At 36.8% G+C, this 18573-nt stretch overlaps 1 protein-coding gene across 2 annotated transcripts in view; it reads left to right on the top strand.

The window, feature by feature from the left end:
• The first annotated feature begins 5170 nt into the window (after nucleotides 1-5170).
• The window catches only part of samd10b (sterile alpha motif domain containing 10b), a 72067-nt gene continuing 58664 nt past the window's right edge, over nucleotides 5171-18573 (top strand). Inside the window, exons 1-2 of one of the 2 annotated variants that reach the window (XM_056733363.1) lie at nucleotides 5171-5184; nucleotides 6137-6321. In XM_056733363.1, the coding sequence (XP_056589341.1) occupies nucleotides 6192-6321 (130 nt within the window). In that variant the 5' untranslated portion in view covers nucleotides 5171-5184; nucleotides 6137-6191. Of the gene's footprint in view, nucleotides 5185-6136; nucleotides 6322-12424; nucleotides 12699-18573 lie in introns of those variants that run through there. The other variant, XM_056733364.1, reaches the window with a different exon arrangement.

Raw genomic sequence — 18573 nt, 5'->3', positions numbered from 1 at the left:
TTAAATATGTGTAATTTCTTTCAATTAAAAGAGTTAATAATTTTTTTTAACAGTGATACTATTTGAGAAATATTTTCAAAAATAAAAGTCCCCGTGTTGTTTCTAACTTGTTTTCAAGTGTATTTGAAGTGCACAAAGAGAAACATTTGAGAAGTCCAGTCAGATCTTACACATAACATTTTCTTTATGTTATTTTATCATTTTGGAGTTAGGAAGTCAGATCATATTACTTTGTTGTGCGGAGAACAGTGTGATTTTGCCTAACATCTATTTTACTGCATTTCCAGATTGGGCATGTTTGCTGCGGTCCAAACCCAAGTGCGATTGTTCCAGGCAACAATCCCAAGGTAGTCTTGGGTTCAGTACCTCGGTGCGCACCACAGGTCGCATGACAACTTTCACATTAGTGAATCGTGCCCCAATCCAAACTAAACTTCAAGTGTGAAAGCCACACGAATCAATGAATCAATGTTAATTCGGCAGATTTGAGAGGTCTAAATGCCTCGTTTTCCTGGGCTGGATTGAGATGTGATTTAAGCCTTCTTCCAGATTCTGTCAGACACATGTCGTTTGTATGTCACCCTGGCATAATAAGGACTAAAGTGTAATCCTGTTATCATGTCCTTTGTGTTTTTATGCATAGGCTGGGATTGAGAGCGAATCACGTGTGTGGAGCCCAGGAGCTGAGCCTCTTCAGGAGGTAGGAGAGAGTAAAGGGAAGGAATTATTCTCTTTGATGTGTTCCCATGGAGGGTTGGGCTTTGGTGTTCCTCCACACGCAACCTTGAACAATGAGACAGGATGAGAGAGAGAAAACACCACAGAGGAAAAGGCGGGACACGGAGGGTCAGAAGAAGATGATACCTGAGAGAGATTTAGTGTGCGAAATCAAAATTTCTTTGGTAGGGAAACCTGAGAGAATATTGAACAGAAGGATGGCTAACCGCACACGGAACAAATCGAGACTCAAAAAGTCTACAAAGACATAATGTTTTTTATTAAATAAATATTTTTTTATTTTAAAAATTGCATCGTGCAATTAAATAAAAACAGACACACAAGCAAACAATTCAGCACATGGCTATCTTTAGTGCTCACATAGAAAACAACATTCAACCTTTTTAAGTAGATCAGCTGGATTCAATTATCGCAGGTGAACCTTCATTTGTCACAAGTTGAAATCTAATCGAAGTCTAATCAGTTATATATAGCAAAGTATAACAAACATACAAATTCAAGGAATGGACAAACAAATACAACAGACATCAAAGAAAGTATTATCTGCTATGGCAATGATCAAAATAACTTCAAAAAACAACTGCAAAAACACCTACAAAAAACAAGTGTTCTAGTTCTTCATTCATGCCCTCAAAGACTTAAGTTCAAAACTCCAGAAAGCCTCCCTTTGTAACAACTTCTTATCTCTATCTCCACCTCTTCTATGAGGTTAAATCCTCTCGATGTACAGGAACTTCATGTCATTCAAAGAATAGTTGGCAGACTTAAAGTGACAAGAAATTGGTGATGTTTCGTCCTGTCTCCTGATGGCACTTGTGTGTTCATCTTTATTGTGTGTAATGCACGTGTAGTTTTGCCAACATATAATTATGAACATGGAGAGATGATAATGTTAATTACGTGTGTACTCTTACAGGTGATCAATTGTCTAATCGTATGAGTCTTTGATGTGCGAGGGGGTGTAAATGAATTACATTTGACATACTTGGTACAGGAAGTACAATTGTGACATGGAAAGTTACCCCGGGCATCGACAAGAGTGGTCGGAGAGGAGATATGGGCGTCAGCACGAACAAGCTTATCCCTCAAATTTGAGCTCCTGGAAGAGACAAAGAATGGTTGATCATGAAAAACATTCAATAACTGGGGATCACTTGAATTATGTGCCAATGACTCTTGATAATTCTTTTAATGTCATTACTCAATGGACTGTATGTGGATTTGAAAGTTTCTTTTTTCTTCATCGTCAAATTACTTTCTTCCTGTTGTTGTAAACTAGCAACCTTTTCAAGTGCAGTATCAAGCAAATTATTAGCATTACCCCGTGATTTTAAGTCCATGTACAGGTTTTGGGCTTTAGCCTCAAAATCCTCTTTTTTAGAACAAAGTCTCAAAAACTGGCTATAGGGTAAACCACGTTTTAAGGGCATTGGGTGTAAACTCTTCGCATGACGGAGACTGTTCTCAGCAGTTTATTTTTCTATAAAGTGAGGAGACTATTTGATTATCCAAGATTGATATGGAAGTGTCCAAAAAATTAACATCAGTGATCCCCACCTGGTGTGTGAATTTGAAGGAAGGCAGTTCATGTACAGAACAAATGCTTCAAAGTCACTTTCAGAACCTTTATAGATGACAAAGCAATCATCAATATATCTCTTAATCAAAATGATGTTGTCAAACAAAAGGATTATTATTAAAAACATATCTGTAGTAGCCTATAAATTGGCATAATCAGGAGCCATAGTAGCCCCCATGCTGGTCCCCTCAACCTGTAAATACTATTGATTTTCAGATAAGTAATAGTTTTAGTGAGTACCACTTCAGTCATTTCAATTATAAATTTGGTTGTGAGACTATCATGATCATAGGAATTAAGGAAATATTCCAAAGCCAATAAGCCTTCATGATGTGGAATATTAGTGTAGGCTACAGTGAGATCCATAATTGCCAACATAACATCCTGATGAACATTTTGTAGAGTTGATAAACATTTAAATAGTAAGCTGTATCTCTCGAGTAACTTGGAAGGGAAGTAACCAAAGGTCACAAAATTTGAAAGAGGTTCAGTAAGACTGTTGTTTCCTGCTATACGTCGTCCCGGTGGATTGACCAACCTCTTATAAAAAACAAGTCTAGTTGGATTGAACAAATATTGTATCTATTTATCCGAAGTTAATTTGTTGGCATGTGCTTCCTGAACAAATTTCCCTTTGAAACACAATCGTTGGATCTGATGTCAGAGCTCGATAGTAACTAATATTCTTTAATTGACTAAGAACCTCCTGGTTATAAAGAGATTGCGGCATAATCACTAAACCACCTCGTTTGTCTATAGGTTTAATGACAATGTCTTTATCCCTGAACATTTTATCAAGAGCTTCTTATATGTGAAATTTTACTCATGGTTCTGAAATGATGACTGTTCAAGTAAATTGGTCACATCCCTTTCTACTAGACTACAATATGTCTCAATAGATGGATTGGACACAGGTGGACAAAAGGTACTTTTAGGCTTAAATATCACTCGACCATTGTAATTATGTACATTTAGTTGATCAACCTTATCGTATTTGTAAAAACATTTCAATCTTTGTGTCTGAAAAAACTTAAACAGTTCAGTTTTGGTGACAAAAGGATTTGTTGTTTTAGTTGGAAAACAGTTTAGGCTTTTTTCAGAAGACATACTTCTTGTGGATGTAATTTTTTACCAGTGAGATTAAAGATCAGATTATTAAGTGTCTCATTTTGCCACCAGACCTCCCAGGGCGAGTGGTCATCTGCGAAGTGGGTATTTGTGTGCCATTCTTTGATGAATGATGGTCCCGACTGTGGTAGGGAAACCAAAAGTTGAAAATCAAGTTTGGATGCTGCTGCATTAAAATAAGTAATATTCAGAAATAAAACTCGTTTTTTAGTACATGTTAACCATCATTTTTTAACAAGGAGAAGAAACAAAAAGCTTTGGTCATTTCAGCCCATCACTAGACAGCTAAAAACTGATGTACCTATACCAACACTAACTAAGAGAAACAGAGAGAGAGAGAGAGAGAGAGAGAGAGCAAATGGCATTTGTACTTTATCTTGACATTGAAATTTAATGCCGAATAAGTGAAGAAAATTACAAAACAGAAGCGCATTTCAAGTTATACAATTTGCATTTGTAGGCTACTCCCAGTTAATGTGTTTTGTCCTTGTCGAGGACGGCAGCAATACCATTACATGCAGCCACACCATTAAAACAGCGAGATCTTTTTCAGGAAACATACAGCCAATTGAGTTCCATTGATTTACAAAACGCTGGCAGATATCCAGAGGTTCAAATGAGGACAAACCAGCAATTAGTTGACCCAGATGACCCTGAGAGAAGAATCGGAGAGGTGAAGAGAGGCCGATCCATAGAAGATCTTTTGTGTTCTCAAAAGAACAATGAAGAAAGACAAGCTGATTAAGAATGAAAAGACCCGATCAATAAAATCATCAGTTAGTAAACAGGGAATGTTTCCTGTTTTGCTGGAATGTGCAGGTTTCTGTTCCCGAATATAGGATGATATCATTTGCTGTGTTTATAGCATTGTGTTACCAGAGCTATGGTGTAAAATTTCCTTCAGGGAGCAAAAATATACAGTGCTGATTTACTATATATATATATTAAATGTATCATAATAACCAAATGCATAAAAAAAATTCAGTTGTGTTTCATTCAATCTTCAATCTTCCTTTTAAAATAGCTTAGAATAAAGAAAATTAGACACAAACAAGCCTATTGTTTAAATACATTAAGAATATTACACTGTTTAAGGTGTCGTAGATTGTATTGCAGTTATTTTACTTTTTATTGTAATTATATTTATATTTTCTTTTATATTTTATTTCTTGTTCATTTTATTTTTTAGCAATCTTGTTATGTGATTTTGTCATTTTATTTATTTTTATCTTGCTATATAAGTTTGATTTATTGCATTTTAGTTGTAATTTTTATTTATTTTAAAATTAAACAGTTAAAAATTTAGTTATTTAACCTAAATTTCAATTTACTGCTGAGGCAATATTTCTTATTTGTATTATTCTAAGTTTTTATAAATACTGTTTAGGAATATATTTTGTTTGATTTAAATTAACAGGTATGTTTTAAGAGTTTTTAGTTTTAGTTAAAGCGGCCCTGCATGTGTCATGCATTCTGACTTCTTTACAACGTTAAAGATGCTGTCTCATGCTTAACATGGTCAACTTGTCAAAAAATGAGTTGGGCGTATAATGTAGTATTTCTGTGCTCGATACACTCCCCCAGCGACATTACAGGTTTTTGAAAGGTTTTTTTCGAACATATAAAACTGATTAGTAACAACTTTTCTTAGTCCCTTATTGGACAATTATCCCGGAAAAGCATGCAGCAGGGCCAAAGGAGAGCAGGGGAAGGAGCATGCGCAGACGTCACCTTCACTTGTAAGCAGCAGAGAGAGAGAGAGCAGTGTTTGTTTGTTCACTGCATTTGGGTGATGATTGTTACATAAACTGTGGATATAACGCTGGATTTGGAGATTGTTTGTAACTGATATATGGATCCGTCCCAGCGCTAAAAGATGCCAGGCATGAACCTGGTGAGTGAAACTGATGTCTGTGTTTTGTTGACAATGGCTGTGCACGTGGTTTGGTTCAGCCTACCCCTCCCCCCGAACGCGCCGTATGTTTTCGGAAACAGTCGTGAAGCTGTATCTATCTTTTATGAATGTGATCAAACTAAATACTCTTCGAAGATACAAAGTATGCAATACTACTCATTAGGTACTCAAGATTTGCAGAAACCCATGTGTTACGCCTGCTTTAACTGACCCACGTAAAAATGAGTTGTTGTTTCAATTAAAAAAATTAAGTTACCCGACTGCCTTCAAATTCTTAGTTAATTTAACTTGAATATATTACCCTAGTTATATAACAATTTTGCACCAAATTCATGTAATAACTACTATTTTTACATTGAATAAAATACAAATTTGAAAGCAGCTAAAATATTCTGATTTTTAGTTCATTTTAATATCTTCATCAATAAAATATAATTGCAGACTTAGCAATTCTGAGCTCAGTTTGTAAAACTGAGGTGTCTTCTAAAAGTCTTTCTGGGGAATTTCTGTTTTTTTATCAGGAGAAATGCACAAGCAATTGTTTCTAATTACTCTCCACTGATAGGATTTGATGTTTAGGAAAATTAATTTAGTAGTCCCTAAGATGCGCATTAAATCCAGTCAAATGTAAGGTGAGGTGAGGTTAAATAATCACACTATGGCCTGAATTTCTTTTTGGCACTCTCAAGAAATTATGTGACCCATGTATAATCAAACTGAAATGACAGCGGCCGGCTGTGCCAGTTCCTGAATTTGTGTGTTGTTGTTTCTTGCAGCCAGTGGCATGATACTCCATCCTCAAGGCGAGGCTTTCTGTCCTCCGTCTGGCTAATGAGCTTCTCTCCACTCTTCATCTGTAGCTGGAGGATGCTTCTCCATCTGGAACAGTCATGTTTTCAGCTCTCTGTATTTATTGACTTCTCATGCATGTCACGCTTACAGACATCCTCGTTCTGCAACCGTGAGTGATCAATATATTTGTGTCATAGAGAAGATTTTATTAGATGCATTTATTATATAAAGATTTACACTGTATACCTCTCTAATTTGCACCCTAAATTTAAGGCACAATGCTGAACTAAGAACATTATAAATGACCAATAACATTATAAATGACCATTCTTTTTAGCCTTTTTGACATGTATGCGTTTTGTTTTATTAGCCTTTTTGACATGCAGGCTTTTATTTTAAATTGAATTTCATTTCATTTCATTTCATTTCATATAATTTCTTTTTATTGAATTGAATTGAATTGAATTGAATTGAATTGAATTGAATTGAATTTCTTTTATTTTCATTCAATTCTATTCTGTTCTATTCTATTCTATTCTATTCTATTCTATTTATTATTATTATAATTCATTTTTATTTTATTTTATTATTTTATTTTATTTTATTTTATTTTATTTTATTTTATTTTATTTTATTTTATTTTATTTTATTTTATTTTATTTTATTTTATTTTATTTTATTTTATTTTATTTTATTTTATTTTATTTTATTTTATTTTATTTTATTTTATTTTGATCATGAGCCAATCATCTCTGCCAAACAGTCATTTATTATTGTGAAAAAGAAATGTCATGAAATCTCCGAAGGCTGATAAATAAAATTTTATTTCAGGAACACGACCTTGAGGTCAATCTTGCTAAACCAAGAGCTACAATGGCAACTGTAAATACTGGTGACATTGTTCTAATAATTGCAAGACCTTGGGTCGTCAACAACCATGCCAACTGACAACCTGTCTTTATCATTGGCACCAACTTCTGGGAAAATAGTCTTCTTAGGAGGGTAATAGCAAGCGGTGATCCTGAAACAGCATGTGTACACAGAAATACTGTTAAAAGAGAAACTGAAAACGGGATCTCACAACAGTAATGAGGAAAGAGCAGTTCAATATGTGAAGTGACATGAGGTTAAACAGGTATAAAAGACCCTTGCTTGCAGGTTCGCGTGTGTGTGTGTGAGATTGAGAGAGAGAGAGATAGCTCAGTGTCTGAATGTAGCTGGCATGCTGAGCTTTGTGTCCACTGACCATTCAATGAATGAATGCTGGGTTACATAACACAACAAATCAAAGACGACTTGCTTATTTCATTCCAAGCAAACACATTTCTGAATAAAATCGATTGAAAGTTTGAAACTGATTTTCATTCCGATCCCTGTCTTGTATTTTTTAATCAAGTTCTCATTTAATTTTGGTTGGAGAACCAAAAATATGCCCTGCGATGGGTTGGCACTCCATCCAGGGTGTATCCTGCCTTGATGCCCGATGACTCCTGAGATAGGTGCAGGCTCCCCGTGACCCGAGGTAGTTCGGATAAGCGGTAGAAAATGGAATGGAACCAAAAATATAACAGAATCTATGAGATGAGATTATCGACTAATGAATTTTAAGGGTGTAATGCCTCGAGGAGTTTTAAACAGAATTTCAGAGGTGAGAGATACTTTCAACAATGGGACCCATGCATGTTCTAATTTTCTATTCTTATCAAAGACTCTACACTATCAGCAAATGCTGTTTTAAACCAGGTCTTTGTGAAGAAGCAGATTAGAGAGAACTGGATCACTATAAAGTAACAAAAGATGAAACCATAAAGAGAACGACTGCGTGAAGATGAAACGATGGAATATTTTGTTTAATTTGATAGACAAAAGTTCTGGAGATCTCAAAATGTGAATGTGTAAAAAGCATTCTCTCTATTTGCGTTCCAGATTAGAACCTCAAGGGTGTGAATTTAAGGAATCCAGTCTCTGATGTGGGATTACTTTAAGTGAGTCAACAATGTCTCAGGCTGGGTATGAGTGAGGGGATATCCATCAACAGATTGTCTATTCATTTAGAGCTGCATTCATCATGACAGTGCATTGGGTGTATTTTCATCTTGACTGGGGGGTACAGAAGGCAGATGACATAAATAGGAAAAATGTCAATGAACATTTTCTCATCTTGATAATGAGATTCTTTGTAGATGTTACGAGAGAGCAAGTGGATGGGGCTTGAGGGGGATTGGTAATGAGGGGAGCCTGTTAAAAAAACAGCATTTGCATGGTTAGAACCGTCTTAAACTAGCACATGACCAGCTAAAGACCATCTTAAACCAGCACATGACCATCTTAAACCAGCACGAACCAGCAACCATACTTCAAAACCTACCTAACCAGCATACGCTGTTTCTTTTAACAGGGAGAAAGAGAGGCTTTAGATTTTTCCCAAGAACTCGCACACTGGCCCATGCTGTGATCTCAAAAATGGTCGTGTCACATAAACACAGAAGATTCTTGTTTGAACGCACAAGTCCACTGTGTGAACCTGATTTGCATTAGATCGACCGTGGTTCTTGGTGTGAATGGAATGGCAAACACTATTGAAGTCCAATCTCATGAGGTGCAAACTTTCAGCAATTGACTTCCCTAATGATGGCCCCCAAAAATACACACACACACTTTCGTTGAACCCATCCCATCCAACCCAGTTTCTATGTTAATTTTAATATAATTTTTTATGCTTTTGTCATTGTATAAATTTTTTTTATATAAACCAATGAGTTTCATTTATTTGTTTCTCAGTTTTTGTTTTAGTTTTGTTATAATATATTTGTATTTATCCTCGGTGTTGACTCCGCTTTTTAACACAATTTCTAAAACTAAATCTTTAGTTTTTAGTCTAAATTTGAATGAGCCTTTACACACTCTCATGGCTCGTTGCTTAATTCTGCTCTCGGAAGACGAGTGAATCTAAGTATAGAGAACTGATGAGAGTTTGTATTACAGCCATTGATGCACTTTTGGAGTAGGACCACAGCCTTGAGATTTGCAGCATCCCTGTGGAGCGCCATTGCTTTACCATGCCAGACATTCCATGTCTAATGAAATAAACTGCCCCAGCAAACTTTACTCTTTTGTGGTACATTGTTGCCCAGGCAACGACTGACCCCGGCCAGGGCCATATGAGTGAACATGACAGAATACATCTTTAATTAGCCATCTGATATGGGATACGGTTCACAGGCAGTTACTGGAGTCTGGATTGGCAGCTAGACTGATCACACTCTGTTCTTCCGCTAAATAGACAAGCAACTCTGTGGTGCATCTGTCTGACCACCAGGACCATGACCGACCCTGTTTTGCTTCCTAAGGATGGCCATTGTCAAGAACTGTGCCTGCTGACAGCTCAGTTCGGATAAAGCTGGAGATGTACAATGGGGGCACCGGTCCTCGGACGTTTAATTACACCAGCAGTGTCCATCACTGTTTAGGCACAAAACCTCAGACTGTGGGCCTTTGCTGTACACGTCTTAAGGAAGGGCTGCTATCAAATCAGCAGGGAGTGGAAACCTCTCTTTCTTTCTCAGCTTGTAGTCAGTCGAAAACACTGTAATGAAAGTACTAATGGCCCACTGGAATCACAGCCTCTCTGCCAAGGGACAGTGAACACTGCGATTGCCATTTGGGTCAAACGAGAAGATCAATCTTGATGTTCAAGAAAAAGAAAGACCAACGCAAACATCACTTAAGAGTAACAGTCTTGGGATAAGGTTGTTGACAGTTTGATATTGTAATATTGGCACACACAACTATAGAAAGATTTTAAAAAGAAATGTGCTGTTTTGCTCACTACCACAATGCTGCCGGTTGCCATCAGGTTGCTATGGTGTCCTGAGTGACTTCAATGTGGCTCTGCCTGTAAGCAAACTAAGCGGTTGCTTAGGGCCCCACCGTCCCTAGGGGGCCCCCAAGAGCACATGAAATTAGATTTTTTTGTGATATATTCACGACACACATCCATTTTCTCCCAAAGAGACTTACCCACTATTTTTTCTGTGGTGAGTGTAAAAACTAATGAAACTAAACTAAACGCAACATTGCAATATCAAAATAAGTGAGGTGGCCAATCAAATGAATGGAGGAAAGAGCTACTGGTTACAGAGCCTAGCAGTGACCAATCAAATCAAAGAAGTCGGAGCTACTGTCATGTCTTCAGTTGATCAGCAAGCACTTCGGTTATATAGTTGAATGAGTGCTGTGCAACACACAACATACTGTTAGTGACTAAAACATTCAATATTTGACAACTGTTTAGTGTATAAACTAAAGAAACGTTGAAAATCCAACAGAATTCACTGAATGATGCAAACGACAAAATACTGATTTAGATGAAAAATATTTATTTTACATGATTCGTATTATTGATAATTATCTGTAAATTTTGCGTTTTCTTTGGGATAAGGTTAAGAACAATTGTGTCTATATTGAATATTAATTTAATGTATGGTTATCAAGTAAATACACTAAATAAAAACTCCCCAATGGCTTTTAAAGGGTGTTGTAAGGTTGCAATTAAAATAGAATAAAAATGATAAAAAAATCTTTGCAAATACAATGAATTCCACAACCTTTGTATGGCACAGCGGGGACCCCCAAATGAGATTCGTCTTAGGGCCCCGTAAAGGTGTGGGCCGGCCCTGGGACCAACCCAATAAATTTCAATGATATTCTGCGTTTAGTTCTCTTTTTACATTTATACAGTATTTAAAGGAGCAATGAGGGGATTTTCGCGGCATTTAGTTGCAAGGTTTGAAATTGCAACCAACGACTTCCTCCTTTTTTTCACCTGGGTGATTTATGAGATAACATATTTATGACACTCGCTCTCTAGAGCAGTTTGTCGATTAAGGGCTACTGTAAACAACAATTCCAGCAAGCAGCCCTGTGATGTATGTAGCTTATTCTGTAAATAGCTCATTCTAAGGTAATAAATAGGTAATAAGAACATGTAAGGTCTTTATACACTTATATTTATACAATTGGCATATGCTTTTATCCAAAGCGGCTTACATTGCATAGTATCATCCATTTGTTTCTGACTATTTGCGATCCCCTGGGATCAAACCCATGACCTTGGCATTGCTAGTGCATGCCTACACTGAGCCAAAGATAGATCCTGCCACAAAACACACACTGGACCTTTAAGGTTGAGGTCATCTTTATTTACATTTACATTACATTTACATTTAGGCATTTGGCACACGCTTTTATCCAAAGCGACTTACATGGCTTTATCCTATACATTTAACATAGGTATTTGCAATCCCCTGGGATCGAACCCACAACCTGGCGTTGTTAACGAAATGCTCTTACCACAAACATACAGGAAAGCAGAACCTTATCACAGCATAAACACTAACCGAGGTGGTTCACACTAAGCACTTAAAGTAATAAGAAAACAAGTGCTTTCAAATCCTTAACGCTTCAACAAACATATGCAAACAGCCCAAAGAAGAAAATAAATATAACACAAAAAGCTTTGCTCCATTGATCATCAAAACCGGAGGGACACGGGGGAGATTTCCATGTAGATTAGGCCACTGAGGGTTTATCAGATGCTCTGATGTTTTACGCTTGCCTCAGATACTCCCATCTCCATCCTGTTGAGTGAGTGTTGCCCTGAGGCGTGACGGTGGCTCCTAACATGCTTTTTCTTCTTTTTCTCAAGACCAGATATGGTACTTACCCAACTGCCATCTCAAGAATGTGTTATGACCCAGAAGATCTGCGAAGATATTATAGAAATACCGTTAATGTATTAAAATAGTCCTGTTCTTTACCACAAAATGTGTATTTCATCGTTTTAAGCAGAGTCAGATTATAAAATAGAAAATATACATCTGGCTTTCATTGAGATCTTTAATGTAGGTTAAATGAAGTGATGGGCACATCAACATCGTATAGTTCTTTGCGTCAGGCTGTCAGGCTCAGACAGGGACCAAACAAGAACTGAAAGTACAACATAAAACAAGTGTAAAATGAGTTAAAAGTGTTGTAATGATTGACAGTCTAGGTTTGTATATTGGGGCTGTAGGGTCTGTCATGGTTAAACCCTAGTAAATCTGCATATGTCACACTGGAAAACAAAAGCGGAAAGGCTCATAAAACTGTTTTACATCAACAACCATTTGCGTTCTCATGTACGCGCGCCATTTGCTCCAAATCTGCTCGTGCACACATAGGTTTTATCGCACGCGCTGTTATTCACGTTGAAGCAGCGGCAGAGCGCGCTATGTGCGTTCAGCGCAAGGTGAGAAAGCCAAGGGAGGAGTTTAAACTTGCTAGCGGCTTCCACAGATCTCCCCTCAATGAACGCCAGTGCTCGCTCAGGTTTATATGTGCTCGCACCAGGCTCCTGTCCACAGCAGATCCGATCTTTACCTCGGAGGTGTCATTCAGGACAACCGGCGCTCTCTCTCTACCGGACCGGACACCCGTAAGCATGGAAGACACTTACTGAAGCAATCACGGAGAGATACGCCTTCATACCGACTATGGCTGTAGACGGTAGGGTCACTGTGTTGTCTGTTTTATGTTTGGCACCGTTTTGAACATATTTAAGTATGACTGGAGTTGTATTATACAAACAAGCATTTTTATAGCACGCGCTACAGCACACGGAGAAGTTGTCACAAGGGCTGTGTATTAGTAACTAGGTTGTGAATGATGTGTCCAGATTCAATACTGGCTGTTTGTATGTTGGTTTTCAAACACTTATAGTTTACATTTGTCTTAACTAGATATATATAACTAGAAAATATTTTTTGAATTTTTTCCTGCAAACAAGAAGAATTTAAGTCAGTTTCTATCAGAGTGAACCGGAGAATATATTAAATCAAATAAACGATCTTTAAAACTTTTATTGTTCTTTTATAATATTTATATTTTATCTGTTCCATATTTGCTTTGCATCCCATAAACGTTTTATTGCCCTAAATTGGACTGAACATGAATTTGCTGAGAATAAAATAGAAACCAATCCCAATAGAAATTCTTAGGTGTCCATTAAATACCATTATGAACCATTTGCTTTTTCTAAAAAACCATTACACAATCCTTTCTGTAGTGTGTTTTGGTCATTGTTCCGAAAGGATTTAATGGTGTTATTTTGCTTTCCCATCTACCAAATAACATCCCACCAATAAAGCCCATCACATACCGTACCAGTAAACACCATTAAACAATTCCCAGTATAACCATTAAATCCATCGGCATGGAAGGCTGATACACATTAATTCTATTCTGTGATGTGGTTTAGCTGTTTCCTAACCGAAACTTGCTTTGTTGGTGAGTGGGTTTGCACGACTGTCATTGTGGATTTTTAAAGGTGTAGCCTATTTTTGCCCATCATGTCAACATTGTGCTCACACAATGACACGCTCTATGAGACCTAACACACTAACAGTTATAGTCGTCTAGAGTTCACGGGTTCACGGCTAGATATAAACTCTACCTGTCATCCAGCATGACCTAGATGAACGTAGACATTTACAGACATACTCAGGGGGGTCTTAGGGGCTTTTACCAAATCATAGGATATACATGTTTTTATACTGGGCCTCTTATGCAATCTTTACAAACCCGTGGTGCTGAAACGGACAGCGAGACAGACTTGTACATCTACACCTTCATCTTAATGTTGATGTGCATTGCAGACGTTGCATAATTTGACCCCTTAGGAAAGTGAGATAATGGTTTAAACAAACATATTGTTGTTATTCAATTAGGATGGCTTGTTTTCATTATTTATGTATTCTAGCGTTGTGTTATCTACATTTAAGCACATTTGCTAAGCCGTCCACAGAGAAAACTTGACGCGCGAGTACACAGTAATTCAGTTTTGCAACGTAATCAATTTGTGTGAAGTGGTTTATTTAGACGAAACTCATATTTACCTTTGAGGCATTGGATTAGCCTTTTGAAGTTGGTGGTTTGCTGTATATCTTAGATATTGCCACATCATTCTTCCATTGTAACACAATTATTCCCCTTTGAGGTTTTGTTTAATATTGACATTATAATAAAACACAAAGCTAAACAAAGGTTAAGATTTAAAGCTCCAGTATGTAACCTTGGTATTGGACCACAAGAGGGCGCATTTCCAACAATAACAAAGGCGAAGCTTGATGACGCTATGAAGCAGGGGACGATGGGAGATGTCGTTTTAAATGCGTTTTCGCCATAGCGATGTATCTAAATTGGATAAACGAATCATGATCACGGATGAGGTAATTTATTTGTTTTTGTATTACCTGTATATCTGATCGTATTATTTTATGTCATCATAATTAATGAACTGCAAGGAACGTGAAATGTTATGCTATATTATCCCGTTACAACTTACAGCTATTTGTTAAATGATTTGTTGGGTTAATGTTGTGCAGCGTTACGTGTTTATGGTTAATGCCGTGTTGTTTAACGTGCTCAAACCAATCGTTCTAAAATTAAATTTGAACGAACATTTGCAAGTAATGACTAAATATATTATGTTAACAACACGTATCCGATTGTATTTAATTGTACTGCCATAATCTCGTTCACCACACGTGATAAAAAGCCTTACCTTAGTACAAAGAGCAATATAACTTTGTTTATAAGTGCTATTATTGACAGTTGCATGTGTTGCAGGGAAACACAGATACATCCTCACTGGAATTTGTACTTGTACAATCACAAAATAAATAATTGATTTGCTTACCTGTCTATCAATACACTCGCGAGAGCAGAGTCTCTGTCAAGTCCAAGATTGTCGCGCAGCTCTCTCCATCTCGAAAACGCCTGGCCGATATTTATCCTGGTTTTATTCCTCCGCTTGTCACACAGTCTGCGTGTATCAAAATATGGACGCTTCCGTTTTACGGGGACTTCAATACTCGCCAAAGAATAATCGTGATCCATAACAACCACTTCCGCATTTGACCATGTGATATTCTGGTCTACACCGGAAGAAAGTATAGAGCGGACATTGCGTCACTGAGAGGCGACATTTTTTTCCGGGACGGCCAGTTATTTAAAATCGGAATTTCTCTGAAATAAAAAATCTTTAGAGACTTTTGAAATATTGTAAGCACACAACTGGAGGAAATATATCACACTGTGCAAGTTATTTTCTGAAATTTTAATACAAAATTATTACATACTGGAGCTTTAATTTCCAAAATAGCAGCCGTTTCCAAATCGCATTTGATGAAGCAGGTTTGCGTAAAGCACATTTGTAGTATTTCTCATAATATGAAGGCACAGATGTTGGGTTAACCCCCCACTCACACTGTTTTACACTCCCTCCAGCACTGAGCCAATCCCAGCATGCAGCAGTGAGAGTGGGCTGTCTTCCTGCAACCAAAGAGAACACCGATGCATTAAGTACATGGACACATGCGTGTCACACATTCATTCATGCATACGAATGGTTAACAGAGTAGTGAAACCCCCAGAATCACAAGCAGAGATGCTTTCTGACAAAAAACAGACATGCGAATGTTGAAGGGAGCGTGTATTTTTTTGCCACATCGTGTACTTGTGTGTTCAGCAGAAGTGATTACGTGCTTGACCAGTCTGTCAATGCCATCGGCTGTTTTCCTTCACTGGTAGACATGTGGCTTAACTCTGTCGTTTGAGAAGAAATATACGTTTTGTTTACGTATGCACAATAAAGTATTGGCCATATCGATCATATGGTTACCTTGTTATCTGCTGTCAATGTTTTCAAATAAAAGCAGTTTTCCACTTTTTGCCTTTTGTTTCAGTCTTAGGGGATATTGTATTAATTTTAGATACTGTAAATCGGCCAATATATTGGTCACCGGGTTCCAATGTTAAAGAATCATCGGTCACCGTTATCGACTTAAATTTAAATATCGGTGCATCCCCTAGCTTTTTCTACTACTTAAAAAGCAAACAAAACAAATGTAGACCAAGCATTAATGTTGACAGAATATAAATTTGACTCATCCTTAAAAAAAAATGCATCGATTGATTATTCAATACGAAAATGTGTTTTGTCTTTTTGCAGCTGCTATTTGAGGTGGATGAACATCTGATTATGCATCATTTACTTTTTCTCCATATGACATGAAAGGGGTTTACAACTTTAAGTCCTCATGATAGGAAATTAAAATACTGGACATAACTTACATTTACATTTACATTTAGTCATTTAGCAGACGCTTTTATCCAAAGCGACTTACAGGTGGGGTAGGCAATGGAAGCAATTGGGACAGCATAAGTACAACAAAAGCATAAGTGCAATCAAAAAAGAAGACTGGTCTCATATAACCTAACACAGTATACAGAACCATTCATTCATTCATTTATTCATTTTTTTTTTTTTTAAGATTAGAGAAGAAAATAGAGTTAGAACAGATCAGTCAGACGTTGACGGAAGAGATGTGTTTTCAGACGTTTCTTAAAGATGGCTACAGACTTTGCACAGACAAAGATAGAAAGCAATTTTATCATGCTTGTCTCGCAAACATATATCATATAAGTCTATGGCTGTACTTTGAAATCTTTAAAGTACTGTACTGTACTAAGTTTTTGCTTGTTTTTGCAAAATGTGAGATTGTTGCTTATCATAGTTAATATTGAAGGATTACATATAATATAAGTTTTGTTTGTGCATATGTCATGTTTTCATTTGTAAAATGAAATAATTTTGTTATACTGTCTTAATTCATATTTTAGAGCATTTACTAGTATTAACATTTTTTTTTACTTGTTGCAAACAGCATTTTAGTTCATTAAAACTGCCTTTAAAACGACAAGCTCATGAAATAACAATAGCTTGACATAAATCTTAAAACTGACTTTTTTTGGTCTACCAAAACAAAGACAAACAAACTCCAGTTTGTTGTTTGTTAATGTATTGTAAATGCATACCTACGACATCCTCAGAGTGAAATCCCCGGGAACTGATTTTAACATGCAGGAGAGAAAGCAAGAAGAAAGCACACTATTGTTTTCTTTAGCCACACAAACATGCTCTTTATTGGCTTTCTCACATGTTTGTTAAGGATGGGCTCTTTAGTGTCCTGTTCAAAAACTTGTCTTGGGAAAGCTTTTGAAATGTGATCCTTTCTCAAATGGTGTGTGTGTGTGCATCCACCTCAAACCATCAGCAAATAATATATCCCTTTGTCCTGTTGTATTGTATCTTTTAAGCACACAAACGGATTTAACTTTTGATCTTAAATGGATTTTGTGTGTATTTTTTGTGAAAATGCCCATTTGTTTGTGTGATTTGCTGTGTGTGTGTTTTGTTTTTTGTTCCCATTGAATTCTCAGTCTGTTGGTCTATTGTTGGTCCAGGTATCCTCTTATGATGTCATGACAGTTCACACAGCATCTGTTTTGACATAAGAGAGAGATGGAGAGCGATAGTGAGGAACATGAAATATGTTTGTTTCAGTTTTCTCCCAGCGATTCATTCGTATGATTAAATAGTTTGACTGTTGTTTATGAGCCCATTTCTATACTAAAGCATTACTACCATGCTAAAATATTGTTCTATGTTTGTATTTCAAATTTACGCATGTGTTATTGTTTATATGACATTGAGTTTTATCTAATAATAACAGTTGGTGTACAGAATCACTAATGGCGTCTGTGCCAGAATGGATCTGCCAAATGTAGAACTAATCCTGAAGAATCCTAATGAAATCAAAAATGAATCCTTTAAGAATCTGTTCAGAATCAATACCACTTATTAGTCCGTTGTGATGCTTTAAGATGATGAAAAAAATCCCATTAGCAATACTGAAAAGAAACATTTATCTTTTGGAGCTACTGAAAATTATTTTTAAGAACATGTGATGGATGTTGTGGATGGTTGCTAGGGCATTGCTATGTGGTTGCCAAGGTCTTCTGGATAGTTGGTATGCTGATTTTTGGTAGAGGGCTTTTTTCTCACCTGTTTTTATATAGAAAACAACTCAAAGCACACATCTCCTTAACAAGTCACTCTTTGAGATATCATTTTCATCTCAAACATAGCAAGACGAGTTACATTTTCAGGATTAATACTTCAGTAGGCCCATAATACTTTAATAGGGTTTGTTTAGATCTCTCAGCACAAACCTTAGCAAACGCCACTAATGAAGACTAATAAATTGTCCTGAAACCACTGCATGTCCGATCAGAAATTGATATGAGAAAGTGTGCTGACTGGTGATCTCCAATTTGCTTTGCTTTTCACATTCTGATCAATATGATTGTATTGATCCTGTATCACGCTTCGTCCATACGCCTTTTCTTCCTAGAGGAGCAGCACCGTTCTTAGATTCTCTATGAATAATTGTGGGATTGAGGAGGTAGGTGAGGAGAATCGTCCAGTAAATATTCACTGTCCGTCCCTGTGGACTTTAAACAGATTGATCAAGCGTTG

The sequence above is a fragment of the Triplophysa dalaica genome, chromosome 20, assembly GCF_015846415.1.
Source record: "Triplophysa dalaica isolate WHDGS20190420 chromosome 20, ASM1584641v1, whole genome shotgun sequence".
NCBI lineage: Eukaryota > Metazoa > Chordata > Actinopteri > Cypriniformes > Nemacheilidae > Triplophysa > Triplophysa dalaica.
The sequence above is the reverse complement of the archived record's forward strand: the minus strand, read 5'-3'. Positions and strand labels throughout refer to the sequence as shown.